Source organism: Neofelis nebulosa, chromosome 7 (assembly GCF_028018385.1).
Source record: "Neofelis nebulosa isolate mNeoNeb1 chromosome 7, mNeoNeb1.pri, whole genome shotgun sequence".
NCBI classification, from domain to species: domain Eukaryota; kingdom Metazoa; phylum Chordata; class Mammalia; order Carnivora; family Felidae; genus Neofelis; species Neofelis nebulosa.
The window spans coordinates 10654790-10671562 of NC_080788.1; the positions used below are offsets into that span (position 1 = coordinate 10654790).

The 16773-nt window shown below is 45.1% G+C and overlaps 1 protein-coding gene across 5 annotated transcripts in view; it reads left to right on the top strand.

Moving 5' to 3' along the window:
- SV2B (synaptic vesicle glycoprotein 2B) overlaps positions 1 to 16773 on the top strand; it is a 208142-nt gene that overhangs the window by 166927 nt on the left and 24442 nt on the right. For all 5 annotated transcript variants that reach the window (XM_058736680.1, XM_058736677.1, XM_058736679.1 and 2 more), the window contains exons 6-9: positions 926 to 1015; positions 6442 to 6552; positions 7369 to 7457; positions 9783 to 9947. In XM_058736680.1, the coding sequence (XP_058592663.1) occupies positions 926 to 1015; positions 6442 to 6552; positions 7369 to 7457; positions 9783 to 9947 (455 nt within the window). The remainder of the gene's footprint in view (positions 1 to 925; positions 1016 to 6441; positions 6553 to 7368; positions 7458 to 9782; positions 9948 to 16773) is intronic.

Genomic DNA, 16773 nt, shown 5'->3' on the forward strand with positions numbered 1-16773 from the left:
AGAAAATGTTTGTTGGGGTGCCTGGGTGGCTTGGTTGGTTAAGCGTCCGACTTTGGCTCAGGTCATGATCTCACGGTCCGTGAGTTCGAGCCCTGCGTCGGGCTCTGTGCTGCCAGCTCAGAGCCTGGAGCCTGTTTCAGATTCTGTGTCTCCCTCTCTCTCTCTGCCCCTCCCCTGTTCATGCTCTGTCTCTCTCTGTCTCAAAAATAAATAAACGTTAAAAAAAAAAATTTAAAAAAAATGTTTGTTTATTTTTGAGATCGAGAGCACCAGAGGGGGAGGAGCAGAGAGAGAGGGAGACAGAGGATTTGAAGCGGGCTCCACACTGTCAGCAGCAACCCCAACTCGGGGCTCAAACTCACAAACCGTGAGATCATGACCTAAACTGAACTCGGACACACAACCGACTGAGCCACCTGGACACCCCAGCAGTCCATTCAACTTTACAACTAGGAGTGTTGTACTGTGTGATGGGAATAGTGTATAATGGAGTAATGTCTCACATTTTTTACAATTTTAAAAAAGTGTTTATTTTTGAGAGAGACAGAGCATGAGCGAGGGAGGGGCAGAGAGAGAGAGAGAGGGAGACACAGAATATGAAGCAGGCTCCAGGCTTGAGCTGTCAGCACAGAGCCCGACGCGGGGTTCGAACCCACGAACTACCGTGAGATCATGACCTGAGCTGAACTTGGACACTTAACCAACTGAGCCACCCAGGCGCCCCGAGTAGTGCCTCCCATTTGCACCTGGAAGGCACTACCCTGTTATCCTTCCAAGATGGGCTGGGGGCGGACATTAGTCCTAGTCCTTCACGAGCCCTGGATGGCCACGAGTCCCTGTCTAATCACCACACACTCAGATGCATAGGGTTTCCAGCCCTACTCAGCCACAGATTTCTCATTCCTCTATGCTTGCTTTAAACCAGATGGGCAAACACGACGAAGCCTGGATGATCCTCAAGCAAGTGCATGACACCAACATGAGGGCGAAGGGGGCCCCCGAGAAGGTGTTCACGGTGAGTGTGTGGCATCTATGCCAACAAAGGGGGGGACTGTCCTTTTTCACTAGCTTGTCTTGCTAAAAATTAATTTTATTCTATTATTATATTAATTGGACAAAGGAAGTATACAATAAAACCCCTGACCTTCTATGGGGATAAGCATATGTACATATATTTACACTGACATATTTTTAAGAGTACAGAGTACAGAGTACAGAGTACAGAGCATTCTGTCTGTTGTCTCAGAATTATCCTTTTTAAAACATGTTTATTTTTGAGAGAGAGAGAGAGAGAGAGAGAGAGAGAGAGCGAGCATGAGCAGGGGAGGGGCAGAGAGAGAGGGAGACACAGAATCCAAAGCAGACTCCAGGCTCTGAGCTGTCAGCACAAAGTTCAATGTGAGGCTCGAACCCACGAACCACGAGATCATGACCTGAGCTGAAGTCCTTAACCTACTGAGCCACCCAGGCACCGCACAGAATTATCCTTTTAATAAACATTAATGTTGGGAACATTAACACAGTTTCTCTGTACATGTCCGGGAATACTAGAAATTTATTTACCCTGTTTTGTTACTTTGTTCCTGTTAACATTGTTGCAGTGAACCTTCTCACCCACGTGGTTGCTTCCCCTTCCAGTTCTGGGGTTGGTTTTCCAACTAGACTCCTAGAAATAAAATGACTGGCTCAAAAAGCACTAGGATTTTTATAGCTCTTGAGTTATCTTGCCAAATTACATTTCAGTCGGATTGTGCCAATCTAAGTGTTGCAAGCAACAGGAGAGCCGTTTCTCTTAGGCTGAATTTTGTTTCTTGCTGGTTTAATAAGTGAAGAACTTGTGAGTGTCAGTTTCCACCGAAGATGTCCTGTTAGTTACCACGGTCTATGCTCCCCTGGCCAAGGTCTGTGGCCAGTGAGGGAGGAATGGCTCGCTGAGGGTCTCTGAGCACCTGTTTGCATAACTTCCTTTCAGGCTGACTTCAGATCCATTTCCACAAGGAAGCCCTCCCGGGGGAACCACCTCCAGCTCCGATTCACTGCTTTCGCTTCTTTGGCCTCTGCCATCGATTCTGGACAGAACACTTGTCCTTGTTAACTGTTGCTTACAAGCCCCAAGTCTCAGGCAGGACCATGTGGTGGCTAAGAATCCACAACCCAGAGCAAGACAGTCTGGGTCCAAATCCCAGTTTTGATACTTTCTAGCTGTGTGGGCTTAGGCAAGGTACTCTCTCTGCCTCAGTTTCCTTCTTGTGAAAAAAAACCTGATAATAATATCTGTAAATATGGTTATGGTAAGGATTGAATAAATGACCTAAGCCAGTATCTGCCTTGGAGCAGGGGCTACATAAGTGTTAATTATTATTGAAAAATGTTATGACCTGTTATTTTTCATAAATTAAACCAAGCAATAAATGGCTGCTGTTCAATGGCCTGTTTCTGTCGATTCCAATGCTCCTAAAAATATCTAAAATATGAGACCAGTGCTTTTATGACACACATTTATTAAGAAGCACGACTAACAGTAACACTCCAAGTGAAAGATGTTAAGGGCGCGCGCATGGTTCTCCCAGGACCCCCACCCCTACCGCTGTCTGCGATGGGTTGTAATCCTGCAGGCGTGGACACCAGATGTTAGTGGGGCTCCCTGCCCACTGGGCATGCTTGGCTCCGTCCTGCCCCCCCATCCCCACCCATGCCACAGACTGTTCTCCAAACTCCTGCTTATTCCTTAGAGACAGACACAAAGACATACACGTATAGACACACACACATTCAGACACACAGACACATGTATACAAACACACACACAGACACAAAGACACATGCACACACAGACAGACACAGACACACGTCATTTGTACCAGGCATTTGCGAGTTTAATAGCCTTCCTGACAATTTAGGAACTTCCTCACAGAGCACACAGCCTTCTTCCCCTTCCACCACTTTTCCTCCTGCTTTTTAGCCTTCTCTCTCTTTCCCCTGCCCTCCCTCTGGCTCATGCGCCACAGGTCACTGGTCTCTGTCATTCCCTGAGCTCTCAAGCAGTCTGTTGGTGTATTTACTCCAAGCAAACCCAGAGCCCTCCTGAGAGGTGTCTTGCTGGATGATTGCTCTCTGCCTCGTTTGTGCACCTGTCCCTGCCTTTCCCAGTAGCTGTAAACTCTTCCTGGCCTCTGTCTCACCCAGGTGGCCCTGCGGTATCTGACACATGGTGGCTTCCCTGACTGCTGCTTCTGGAAGGACCGCTTCTAAATCAACCGTGTGGGTTTGCCAGACCAGGAGTGGTTTTTAGGGAAGCAATCCCACATTCTCTCTTAACGTGTTCAACCTTAAGCAGCCTAATTTTGAGGAAGGAGGTCTCAGCCTGGAAATCAATAAACCGGAAGCCTCTGGTTTCCAAAGGCAAAAACTCAGCCTTTCCCTCGCGCCCTAGAGCCCCTCACCTTGGGGATGGACGTGTATCTCGAGGAAGAGTTCAGGCGGGAATCCCTGAGTGGGGAGGTGGGTACTGTGACCCGTGGGCATTTTGTTACTCCAGCCCACATGCTGGTCCACGAGTCTTTAGGCATCACCCCTGCTTTTAGTAGTTTTCTTCTAACAGGAAAGAGAATTAAAAAGGTTGTGGCCTCAGCATTCCCTGCTGACTTTGTAATCCTCTTAATTATGTAGAAATGAGTGAGTGGATGGGCCAGGGGGAAAGAAAAGAAAGAACAACCAGAAAGTGCTGACAGGTCAGAGAGCAGTGGCAGTCGGGAGTGAACTCCAGCCGGATGGGGTTAACTGCTTTGGTCCCAAGTGCTCCCCGCAGCTAATGAAGGCATGAGCAGGAGAGCGACAGATGCCGGGTCCTCGCTTTCGCCTTTGAGCTGCCGGGATTCAGGACACGCTACCCTAAAACATGGCACCTTGGCATATTGAGTGTCTTAAACTGAAGGAGTTTGGGAAAATGGCAGAGGCAGGAAGGTCACTCTGACCTCTCCCCACTCACCCTTCTTCCCTGGAACAGGTCGTTAATCTGCTGTGTGAAGTTACTGTCCCTGTACCAGGAGGAAAGAAGACATTCTTATCGCTAGAGATGGGGGGGGGGGGGGGGGGGAGGGATCACGAGAAGGCTGTGTAAACAAACATTTGTTTGTAAATCAACGCTTTGGTCCCAGTTACTTCTTCACCATTTACTACCCTTAGCCCAAACCCCTTTGTCTTGTCAATTCTTTACAAATTCCTTGGTTCCTGACCTAAAAGGAATAAAAGCTTTCTGCTCTGCTCACTTCTTCGTTCTCTTTGGAAGGCTCCCTGTACATGTTAAAATTCAATTGAATGTGTAGGTTTTTCTCCTGTTAATTTATCTTTGTCAGTTTAATTTTCACACCCAGCCTGGGATGCTAAGAGGGGTGAGGAAAACTTTCTGCTTCCCTACAAAGCCCTAGATTTCAGCCACCCCATTTACTGACTGCCTCCCAAGTTTCGGAACTGCCCCCTGGCAGGTGTCCCCAGTGAAATGTTTTGCATGGCTGGGGTGAACACAGGCTATGTCCTGATTTAGACCCAATCAAAGACAAGTATCCTAGTTAATTGTAAATTAGAGTAATTTTGCTTGAAGTTGTTAATACACTCAATCCCTAAATCCCTAGGGAATAGGGTGTTATTTTTTTCCCCTAGGAGCCATGAAGGGAAAAGATTGCATTTGAGTGTCCATCTTAATGCTTTGGAGTCTGATTTTTGATTGCTTCCTGATTTTGGTATCAGCCTTCCGCTCTGACCTCTTTTGGCTGCAGCAAGGGCTCATGGTTTCCCTGCAGGTGTCTGATAACATGAAGCCCAGCTCCAGCCGAGAGTTCTGTTGCAGGACCTGTGTGTTCACCCTCCTGTGTCCCCAGGCAGAGAGATTTGCAATGGACACGCACCTGTGGATGGTTGGACACACCCAGGAGGCTCTCAGTGTGCTCATGTCCCTCCAATTTCAGGAAGATGCTTTTACCAGATTCTCAAAGGAGTGCCCGGCACTCCCCCAAGTTTAAGGATTACTGCTTTTAGGGTTTAGAAAAGCATAGCTGTGCTGTCCTCGACCTAGTGCTCAGAGTTAATGAGTCCATTGTCCATATCCAGGGTCTGATTTTTCCCTGTGGACTTCCAGCCCTGTCTCCTCACGTGTCCTCACATTCTCAGATGGCTGAAGAAAGCAATGGAGACACTCTTGTGACTAAAACCTTTATCCCTAGACAAAAGTTTGTTGGAGGGGGTGATGGAAGCTCTGAATTTTTTTTGAATGTTCTTCTGTTTTCCCCCTGAATATGTCTGCAAGCGTGAACCTTGGCTAAAAAGAGTTTGTGTGGTTGGGAATCTCCCCAACATGATGGTTGGTTGTAGAATTCAGTGGTTGCTTTAAACATGGGTTAACTTGACAGACACTGTGTTGGTGAGTCAGGATTGCTCACAGGGGCTACCTGGTGACATTGGACAAGTCAACACTTTGCAGGGTGCTTGAGGGGGAGCGCTGAGATATATAACCTTATCCCTACTCCGAATTTATTTGGTTTCTACCAGGAAAACCAGAGACAGCAAGGAGGACATGATTTCTTCCATTCTGTTGTGTTTTAAAAAATATCTTCAGTAGTGGGGCATCTGGATAGCTCAATCAGTTAAGCCTCTGACTCTTTTTTTTTTAATTTAAAAAAATTTTTATTTATTAAAAAAATTGTTTATTTCTGAGAGAGAAAGCACATGAGTAGGGAAGGGGCAGAGAGCGGGGGGAAGAGAGGATCTGAAGGGGGCTCTGTGCTGACAGCAGAGAGCCTGATGTGGGGCTCAAACTCAAAACCATGAGATTGTGACCTGGGCCACCCAGATACCCCAAGCATCTGACTATTTATTTTGGCTCAGATCATGATCTCACAGTTCATGAGATTGAGCCCTGTATTAGGCTCTGCACTAACAGTGCTTAGGATTCTCTCTCTCTCTCTGCCTCTCCTCTCTCTCTCTCGGTCTCAAAATAAATAAATATACATTAAAAAAATATCTTAAGTAGCAACACCTTCCCCAACACACACACACCATTGCTTACATGGGTCCTAGACTTCTGTGATGTTAATAGTTAATACCTATTAAGGATTGATTTGTGGATCTCAAGGTGGAGTCAACTCTAGTGTAGGCAAATCAGATACAGAGGGGAATTCAGTGTAGTATGTCTGACGAATATAAATTTCGCAAAAGCATGATCTAATGAAAAGATGGGTTCATCTTGTCTGTGGTAGGACGTACCTGTCTGGGAAAGAGCCCTAAGAGAGGCCATGTCCATCTTTGGTTAAGATCACTGAACTAGAGGGTCATCAAAGGCTCCCGTAGCCCTTGATAACTTACGTAAAGTCAGTTACACTAAATGAAACATTGAAAAGTGTGACACAAAGTGGGGTTAAGATTGTCTCCATCATCTTTGTTTTGCAGGTGTCCCACATCAAAACTCCCAAGCAAATGGATGAATTCATTGAGATCCAAAGTTCAACAGGAACTTGGTACCAGCGCTGGCTGGTCAGGTTCAAGACCACTTTCAAGCAGGTATGCCTGAGAACATGCAGGAGATGAGAGGGAGTAGGCAAGCTGTAACTTCGGTGGATGAAGGATAAAGACCCTGAATGCCCCCATCAACCTAAGGCAGTGTGATGGGAGGAAGTACCTTGGACGGGCATGTTTGGGACGTAGCTCATGCCAGCTTCTCACTCCCTGGGTGACTTGAACCACAAACTCTCTAAACCTTAGTGCTTTTCTTCGCTCTTCCTCCCCAAAGAAGAGATTTTGAATGCAGGTGCAACGTCTACTCTTAGTAAACATCCTTCTCTCTAGCATCTTCTTTTTACATAATTCAGAGGAAGAAAGGAGTGAATGAAATAGAAGATTCCTTGAAGTGTGTTGGAGATTTCTGAGAAAGTCTCTGTGTAGAGCAAGGCCATTTCTCTGGAGAAGTGACTTCTCTAGTCAAGTCGCTGTTGAGCACTGAGGCAGCCAATGACCTTCGTTTTGAACGGCTGTTAAATGTTGGGAATATCACCCGTTCCCACACGCAGGGAGCAGAACTCACTACTCAAGGTTATTCAGTGTCTCAGAATCCCAACTCAGTGTGCTTTTGATGACATGTGTGGAATATTGTCATGTTCCCAGGAAAGATGCTGTAGGACTGTTATGTTGGAGGCTGAGGCCAGGCAGTGAGAAGAGAAGAGGCTTTCTTTGTTATTTGAACAGCGTTGCTGCTTCTAGGAGACCGTGGTTCCTCATTCTCTCGTGGGTTCCTTGCGAATTTATCAGAACATCTTAGAAATGAGATCTTCCAGGTCACAAGTCCCTTGCTTTAATAACTTTTCTCTGTGTGGGTTACAGGTCTGGGATAATGCTATGTACTGCGTGATGGGACCCTACAGGATGAACACACTGATTCTGGCCGTGGTCTGGTTCACCATGGCTTTAAGGTAAATTCTGTCTTACTTAACCTCCTTAATTTCCCTGTGCAAGTGCCTCATCTATAAATTACCCAAGATTACAATTAGTTCTAACACATAGAGTCTGGATGCTTTTGGCTGCAAGTAACAGGCAACCCATTCTAGTAGCTTCTACAACAAGGGCATGTCTTCTCCTTTGTAACAAGAATTCCATAGAGAGACAGGCTCAAGGTGGCATTTCAGCCTCAGGCTATAGTTCTCCTGGTGATGGCCAGATGCCTGACCTCTTCTTGGCATCCCGTCACCAATGGGGGTGGGGTGCCTGGGTGGCTCAGTCGGTTAAGCGTCCAACTTCAGCTCAGGTCGTGACCTCGGGTTTTGTGAGTCCGAGCCCTGCGTCGAGCTCTGTGCTGACCGCTCAGCCTGGAGCCGGCTCTGGATTCTGTGTCTCCCATTCTCTCTACCCCTCCTCTGCTCGTGCTTTGTATCTCTCTGTCTCAAAAATAAATAAACATTAAAAAAATTAAAACAAAACAAATCAAACAAAAACACCAATGGGAAAATGTTCCAAGGAGGAAGAGGCTGCCTCTCTCTGAGCTCCTGCTTTTATCTTCAATTTTTTAAAATGTTTATTTATTTTTGAGAGAGAGAGAGAGAGAGAGAGAGAGAGAGAGACAGAGTGTGAGCAGGGGAGGGGCAGAGAGAGAAAGAGACACAGAATCCGAAGCGGGCTCCAGGCTCTGAGCTGGCAGCACAGAGCCCGACGCGGGGCTCAAACTCATGTACCGTGAAATCATGACCTGAGCCGAAGTCGGACGCTTAACCAACTGAGCCACCCAGGCGCCCCCCGAGCTTCTCTTTTTAACAGCAAGGAATGCTTTCTCAGTAGCACACCCCCCTCCCCAGCAGCCTTTCTCTCCGCTTTATTAGCCAGATGTGTCACACACCTACTGCCTAACTAATCACTGGCAAAGGGGATGTGATTTACCAGGGATCTCAGACTAGTCAGGATTGGCCTCTGAGCTAAAGATACCATTGCTGCTGAAACAAAATCTAGCTTCTGTTCTTGAGGAACAAGCAGGGAACAAGGCCTGAGTAGGCGGCCATCAGTTGCACTGTGATTTTAAATAGATAAAACAGTGAAACATTGCAATAATGTCCCCCCCCAATAAGGAAAATCGAATGTAACAGGATTGGTGATTAGCTGGCTCCTCTCTTAACTGGTAGGTTCTCATCCCTGTCATTTCCTGCCCCTCCAAATATAATGACCCTCTTTATGCCACTTCAGCCATTTACCGCATTGTGAGGCTACTTACTGTAGGTAGAAAGTGCTTGCAGTAGTTTCTGGCACTTAATAAGTGCTCAATAAATTGCTGTTATCAGCGAGAAACTTTCAATGAGATTTTAAACTTCCGTTTGTGAAATTGCTTTGTTCACCGTCACTTGTACCCAAAGGAAATTAAAGGGGGTCTATTAGCTCTTTGACTCATGGAGGAACATGGCGAGACCTACTTTCTCTCCATACCTATTCATGGAGACCCGAATAGGTAAAGCTAGAAAGTAAACCAGACCCTATTCCCCCCCCCCCCACTTCCTCTGTCTAAATGAGAAGGAAACATTTGAGAAGCTAAAGATAGTAAACACAAGGATTCAATTCTCTGATAGTTCTAAAATAGGTCTTATTTATATTTACTTACATCTGATTTAATTTTGTTGAACAGGCAATGCATTTCAAATGTTGAAACAATAGAGAGGTATAGACATAGTTTCTCATTCTTATTTCTTCTTCATTTCTTTATTTTCTTTATTTATTCTTTATTTAAAGGAACACACATCTGCTTTTCGCACTCAACAGTATATTCGATACATTTGTCATCCCAGTAAATGGAGATAGTCTTACCTCTTGCTTCACAGTTTTAGATTCCTGTTTTTGCTCCTGCCTAACGGAGTTGGCCAAGACCTAAGATGTGGTGTTAAACAGTGGTGGGGATGATAGGTGTCCTGGTCTTGTTTCTGATGTTAGTGAGAGTGCCTTTACCATTTCCTTTTTGAACTGAGATGTGTATCTTCTTATGTGTTAAGGAAGTGCCCACCGGTTCCCAATCTATTGGTGTTTCTTTAAGTCAGGAATGACATTTTTTAAAAAGTCACATGGCTTTTCAGCATCTATGGAGATGGTTATGATTTTTTCCTTAGATCTGTTCGTGTGATGAGTGATAATACTGGAGTTTCTAATCATGAACCATATTCATACATTTAAAATGAGCTTGATTTACACCAGCCTAGGAATGTGGACTCTGATCATGAAGGCACAAAGCATGTTGCTGCTCGAATGTGCTGTCTTCTCTATTACAGCTACTATGGACTGACGGTTTGGTTCCCTGATATGATTCGGTATTTTCAAGACGTAGAATACAAGTCCAAAATGAAGGTGTTTGTCGGTGAGCACGTATACGATGCCACCATCAACTTCACGATGGAGAATCAGATTCACCGACGCGGGAAACTTGTGAACGACAAGTAAGTGAGAGACCGCGGACTCTCCCCGGATCAAGGTGATAGTCTGCAGGGACTGTTCTTGGCAGGGGGGCCACTGGAAAGAGAATTCAATATGGCAGGAGGATGAGCTCCGAGGCTATTGTAATACCATGGCTTTACTCTGTTGCCAGAGATATAATGAGGCATCCCGAGGCTCTGTGTGGTGCTGGCCTCCAGTCATCCCTAATCTCCTGGCTAGAGGCTGATTCATCCATGGAGGGGGACATTTGACTGGGGAGAGGCAATCAGACCACTTTTCCTGAGACCTCACACCTTTAATGGAGATGCCCACAGGGCTGTGGCCTCTTACCCTCTCAACCCAGAGGGTTGAGATCCCTATGCCAAACCAATGTCTGGTTTTGAGGTTTTTCTTTGAGTTTGGAAGTTCTCTAGAAGCGACTCCAGATGCTGATATGATGCTATCTTATATGATTCTTTCATCTAATATTACCTCCGAGGGTGGGTCTGCATGGCTCACTGCCATAAAGAGGGGCAAAAGCAGTGCTGTCTTGCAAGAATCCACATCTTTGTGGGGCTGTCTCATCAATCCCTTTTACTTCTCTTCCCATTCCTGGGACCAGTGACATGGACCGTCCCCCGCACTGGGCTTTAAGAATGCCTCTTTGAGGCCGGTCTCTGCAGGCCCCCAGATGGGTCCAGGACAGTACATTAAAGCTGACCCCAGACCACATGATTTACTCAGCTGAACGTTTACTCCTGTTTCCCTTCCTGAATTGCACTTTGCAGGCTCATCAAGCCAGGCTGCATGGTGGCACTAGAAATACCCAGGTAGTTCAGTGTCAGTGATGTAAACTGCTCTATATTTACCACCTCTGTGCAAGGTTTGACACCAAGAATTCCGCCCTGCGGTGCATGGGGTCCCACGGTCCCTGTGCCCAGCTAAGCATCTGAGAGAAGTGGCCCTGGCCATCAGTCAGCCACACTGGGAGAGGAGCCTGTGTCTGGGTGCAGTCCAGGGAGGATAGGAGGATGTCTGCTGCAGGCTAGCCTGGATTGCTCTGATAGGCTGCCCCTTAGCAAACATTCGCTGCTCTTTAGGATGAGACAGAGAGTGTCAGATGAAAAGGGGAATGTTATTTCTACAAATATGAGACCTTTGGGGAAGAAGGTTAGGACCAAGCATGAGTGGACAAGGAATTCAGACTTTCAGATGATGTGTTTAAAAAAATATATATTAATTTTTTTTCAAGAGAGAGAGAGAAGGAGAGAGAGGGGAGGGATAGAGAGAGAGAAAATCTTGGTGCGCCTGGGTGGCTTAGTCGGTTAGGTGTCCGACTCTTGGTTTCAGCTCAGGTCATAATCTCACAGTTTCGTGAGTTCAAGCCCCACGTCTGGCTCTGTGCTGCAGTGCGGAGCCTGCTTGGGGTTCTCTCTCTGCCTTTCTCTCTGTCCCTCCCCCACTCTGTCTCTGTCTCTCTCAAAATAAATAAACTTAAAAAAGAAAAAAAAAACCTTAAAAAAAAGAAAAGCTCAAACGGGCTCCATGCTCTGCTCAGAGCCCGCCAAGGGGCTTGATCTCATGACCTTGGGATCGTGGCCTGAGCCCAAATCAGGAGGTGGTTGTTCAGCCTGATGGCCACCCAGGCGCCCCATAGATGATGTTTGTTTAAATGCAGAAGTCCGGTCACAAACATCTACACACTTACTGCCCACGCATGCACATGGCCTCTGTGCAGACACTTCAGTCACTGAAATCTGCTGAGAGTGGTCACTCCAGCGATGGCAGCTAGTGGGGATGGACGGCAGTTACCCCGGGATTTCTCACTCTCAGGGCTCTTTGCTGTTAAGTCAGGCGACTTTGTGCTGACGTTGCCAAGGAAGAAATGTTGCCCTTGCTTTATAAGAACTCTTTGTAAGTGTTGGAAACTAAGGGACATTACGGATGGCCAGATGTCACCCATGATGTGACACCATTCCCTGCACAGACCGAGTCAGTAAAAAAGACCTCATTTATGAAGTTTCCAATGTTCATTGATATTCTATTGTGATGTTAGTAGTAGTGACCATAGTATGACATGGCTAATGAGGCTTATAAGCATAACATGACCGTTGACATTATGAAGCATTTCTATGTGCTGGCAGCTGCCTTAAGCGCTTTATATAGACTATTGCATTTGATAGTTTGTTTATTTATTATTATTTTTTAATGTTTATTTTTGAGAGAGAGAGAGAGAGAGAGAGCGAGCGCATGAGCGGGGGAGGGGCAGAGAGAGAGGGAGACACAAAGAATCCCAAGCAGGCTCCAGGCTCTAAGCTGTCAGCACAGAGCCTGATGCAGGACTCGAACCCATGGACCGCAAGATCATGACCTGAGCCCAAGTCAGACACTTAACCTACTGAGCCACCCAGGTGCCCCTAGACTATTACATTTAATCCTCACAAAAATGATGGAACCCTTCAGGAGGCAAGGAATATGCTTGGGGGTACAGAAACTCAGAGAGGCTGACTGGCTTGCCCAAGTCACGCATCCAACGTAAATAGAACAGTCGGACTTCGATCCCAGACCCTTGGTTAACTCCAGATAGTGTCTCACTGGGAAACTCTCCATTCCCACAGAGGCCCTGTGTCACATGGTATTTTCTGCATTGAAAAGTTCATTGCAATGCCAGAAGCCTCATGGTTTGCAACAGGCTGGTTTTAGAGTTCTTAGACTTAGGTACATAGAAAATGGGAACTTCTGATGCACTCAGTTCTTCTAAACTTTCTCAGCCTCCGGAAACTTGTGTCAAGCTTCCAGGTGGGAGTGAGGAGGAAGCCAGGGTTCATGAAAGCAGTGATCTCCAATGGACTCAGGACCCTAGGGGACCATACACTTATTGCCAAGGGTCTGAGAATACATAGGCATGCCAAGCATTGTCTGAGAATGGATGTAAACATTCCACATGCACAGATATGCTGCCATATTTCTACATTTCAAGAGCACGTGGCTATTTTTGTGTAATTAGTAAAATATAAATTCCTTCAAAAGTAGTGGTGAGTTCATTTTAACTTGACATTTATATGTTTTTTAACCATGGATCCTAAAAGTAGCCCGCTATCACGTGAAGCCCATATTTTTTACTCCCAGCAAATTGTTTGAATGAATATAAAGGGGGTTTTTTAACTTGGAAGATTAGGAACATTGAAACTGATCTAAGAAATGAAGGAACCTGGGGTGCCTGGGTGGCTCAGTCAGTTAAGCGACCGATTTCGGCTCAGGTCATGATCTCACAGTCCGTGAGTTCGAGCCCCGCATCGGGCTCTGTGCTGATAGCTCAGAGCCTGGAGCCTGCTTCAGAATCTGTGTCTCCCTCTCTCTCTGACCCTCTCTCGTTCATGCTCTGTCTCTCTGTGTCAAAAATAAATAAACATTAAAAAAAAAAAAAAATGAAGGAACCTGATTTCTTTTCTTGGATTTTGCTGCCACCTGCCGGTCGTACAGTAGAAGACCCCTCATCTTTGAAAACCCCAAGCCTCTCCTGAGAGTTAACTGCTGCTCTCTAGCTTGGGTGGGACACTTCTCCAATCCGCACTTTGCTGATTTTATCCACATTTTGCTAATTTAAAATTTAGATAGAAATTATTTACTTTACTGACTACCCCACATGGGGGAAACCCACAGGCTTTGTCAATAAAAGAGAACCTCTTGAAACCTGAACTTCATCCTGCTGAAAGACCATCTCTGGCACCAGGAAGAAACCAACGTATACACAGATCAGTTTTGGCCGGTCCCCCAAGCACCCATGTGCAGCCTCCTGGTGCATCTAATGGGATCAGGGGGCTCTGAGTTCTCACCCCGCTTTTGTGGTAGAACTCACGAGTTTTTGGAAAGTGCAAGAAAGGCAAGAGAAAAAGTTTGTATTCTAAACCCTGAGCCAAAATGTCAGGCCAGGCTTCTCGTACTGTTAATTGAAAGGAGGATAGCGTTTTGCCCCAGAGCATGTGTAAAGTAATTAATTAATTAACTTACCCTTTCCAGTGGGAAGGAATTTCTGCTTGGCGGGTCTCCTTTCGGGGATGGTTAGGACCGGGGAAGGAGATTATACAAGACAATCAGCCAGGGGAAAAAACAGGAGAAAAGCTATCAGACTCAACACCCAAAAAGCAAATAATCCAGTGAAGAAATGGGTGGAAGACACGAACAGACATTTTTCCAAAGAAGACATCCAGATGGCTGACAGACACATGAAAAGATGCTCAACATCACTCATCATCAGAGAAATACAAATCAAAGCCACAATGAGATACCATCTAATGAATTCTAATGGAAGGTCAGGGAGTTGATCTCTGAAATAAGGCAGCTAGTGTAGCAGAAAAGAGAAGGTTGGTTTCATGCATCACACTAAGGTGCAACCCACACTGTTCAAAGCTCCTTGTAGTGAGGCATGCATAAGAAATTTCTTTAGCTGCAGGGGTCTGTTTCAGGGCAGTGAAGGTCCGTCAACTTCCAAAGGCTGGGAAATGTGTAAATGCACCTTCTGGCTTCTGGGTCTGAGGAAGAAGCTTAAGGGACTAGGTTCCAAGTCTATACGCATCAGAGACTAGCCAAACCCTCTCTGACCTGTGTAAGCCTCCAATTCCATATCTGAGCACCGTAATGTTGAGATATAAAACATACATCATGGTTCAGAGTTGATAAAATTGCTCAGTGTAAAATTTTGTAATTTAATGTAGGCCCTGCCTAGTTCTTTGTGGAGACCCTTCCAGGATATTTTATAACTTAATTGGCTTCTGAAAATGGGTTTGCTTTCTCCCCATCAAACATTTACACAGGTTATTGCAAATAAATAGAGATCCTATTGATTTTTGGGGTGTTTATCTGGTATCTAACTAAGCTCTTTTATTAGTCCTAACAGTTTCCCTTTGCTATTGTTATATGATCTCATCATTTGCAAATAACAATTGTTCTGTCTCCTTTCTTTTTAATTCCATTGTGAAATACATCAAATATGTGGAGAATGGAGAATAATGCCAACAACCCTATTCAGAGCACCTAACATTATAAAATCATAAACTAGGCTATATTTACTCCAGATTTTAAAATGGATTAAATATTACTCACTCTGTGTCACTTGGTGCGATCCTTCCCTCTCCCAAAGCATGATGATCACCATTGCTTTTTAAAAAAATTTTTTAAATGTTTATTTATTTCTGAGAGAGAGAGAGCACAAGCAGGGGAGGGGCAGGGAGAGAGGGAGACACAGAATCCAAAGCAGGCTCCAGGCTCTGAGCTGTCAGCACAGAGCCCGACGGGGGGCTTGAACTCACGAACTGCGAGATCATGACCTGACCTGAAGTTGGATGCTCAACTGACTAAGCCACCCAGGTGCCCCACGATCACCATTGTTAATAAATTTGGTGTGTTATATTCATGAGTGTTTTTATATTTTTCCCATGTGTTTATATATCTACAAACATTGTACAGTATTCTTTTGTGTGGTTTAAAGTTTAGATAAATATCATACTATGTTATAAATGTAAATGTATAATTATACTATAAATTTCACAACTTGTTTTTTTGTATAAATTAGGGTTTTGAAGATTCTTTGAATTCGTTAATATAGCTACATAATTCAGTTTCATTAATTTAAATCCCATTATGTGAGCATTCCATAATGTAGTTGTGTTTTATTTATTTGTTTATTTACTTACTTTTTTTTGAGAAAGAGCACTCACACATGTGCACATGTGAGCAGGGGAGGGGCAGACGGAGAGAGAGAATCTTAAGCAGGTTCCACAGCCAGCATGGACACAGGGCTCAATCCTACGACCCTGGGATCAGGACCTGAGCCAAAATCAAGAGTCAGACACTCAACTGACTGAGCCACCCAGGCACCCCTTTGTCTCTTCTTCTTTTGATGGACATTTAAATCATTCGTAGTTTTTGACTATATGTGTTCTTGTGGAAGATGTTTCTAGCTTATATACCTAGAGGTGGAATCGCTGGATGGAAGGATGTGAACACCTTCAGCCTCAGTGCCGCACTGGTCTCCACGAGGCTTGTACAAAGTACACTTCCCACTGAGCAGGATGAGTGCACCTGTTTCACTACAACTGGGCTCACTCTCAGTTTGTGGGATTGAAGAGGGTGATGTGGTCTCTCTGTCATTTAATTGGCATTTTCTAGTCCTGATGAGTTTGAGTATCTTTTCCTGTATTTCTTGGCTCTTCAGGTTTCTTCTTCTGCACCTGTTCATGGGCTCCGTTTATTTCATTCATTGGATAATCATTTTCATATTAATTTGCATGATATCTGAGTCCCTTCAAGCTGCCATAGCAAAATACCACAGACTGGGTGGCTTATAAACAGCAGAAATTTATTTCTTCCAGTTCTGGAGGCTGGAAGTTCAAGGTGAAGGCACAGGCAGATTCTGTGTCTGGTGAGGGTCCTCTTCCTGGCTCCTAGATGGCTGTCTGCTTGCTATGTGCTCACAAGGAGAAACGCAGGAGGGAGCTTCCTGGGGCCCCTTTTACAAAGGCACCGATCCCCTTCAAGACTCTCATGACCTAATTCCTCCCAGAGGCCCTACCTCTTAACACCATCACATTGAGGATTAGGTTTCAACATATGGATTTGGGGGGGGACCCACACACTCAGTCTACAGCTCATGAGTTCTTTACATTTATTTGTAAAAACCAATTGTCAACTATATGTTTGAAATTTTTCTGTGTCTTTAAAAAAATAAGTCTTATTTATTATCGAACAGTTTTAGTTTCACAGAAAAATTGCAAAGATAGTGCAGAGTTTCCATATACCCAACCCCTTGTTTGTTCTGTTATACTATCTTATGTTACCATGGCACACGGG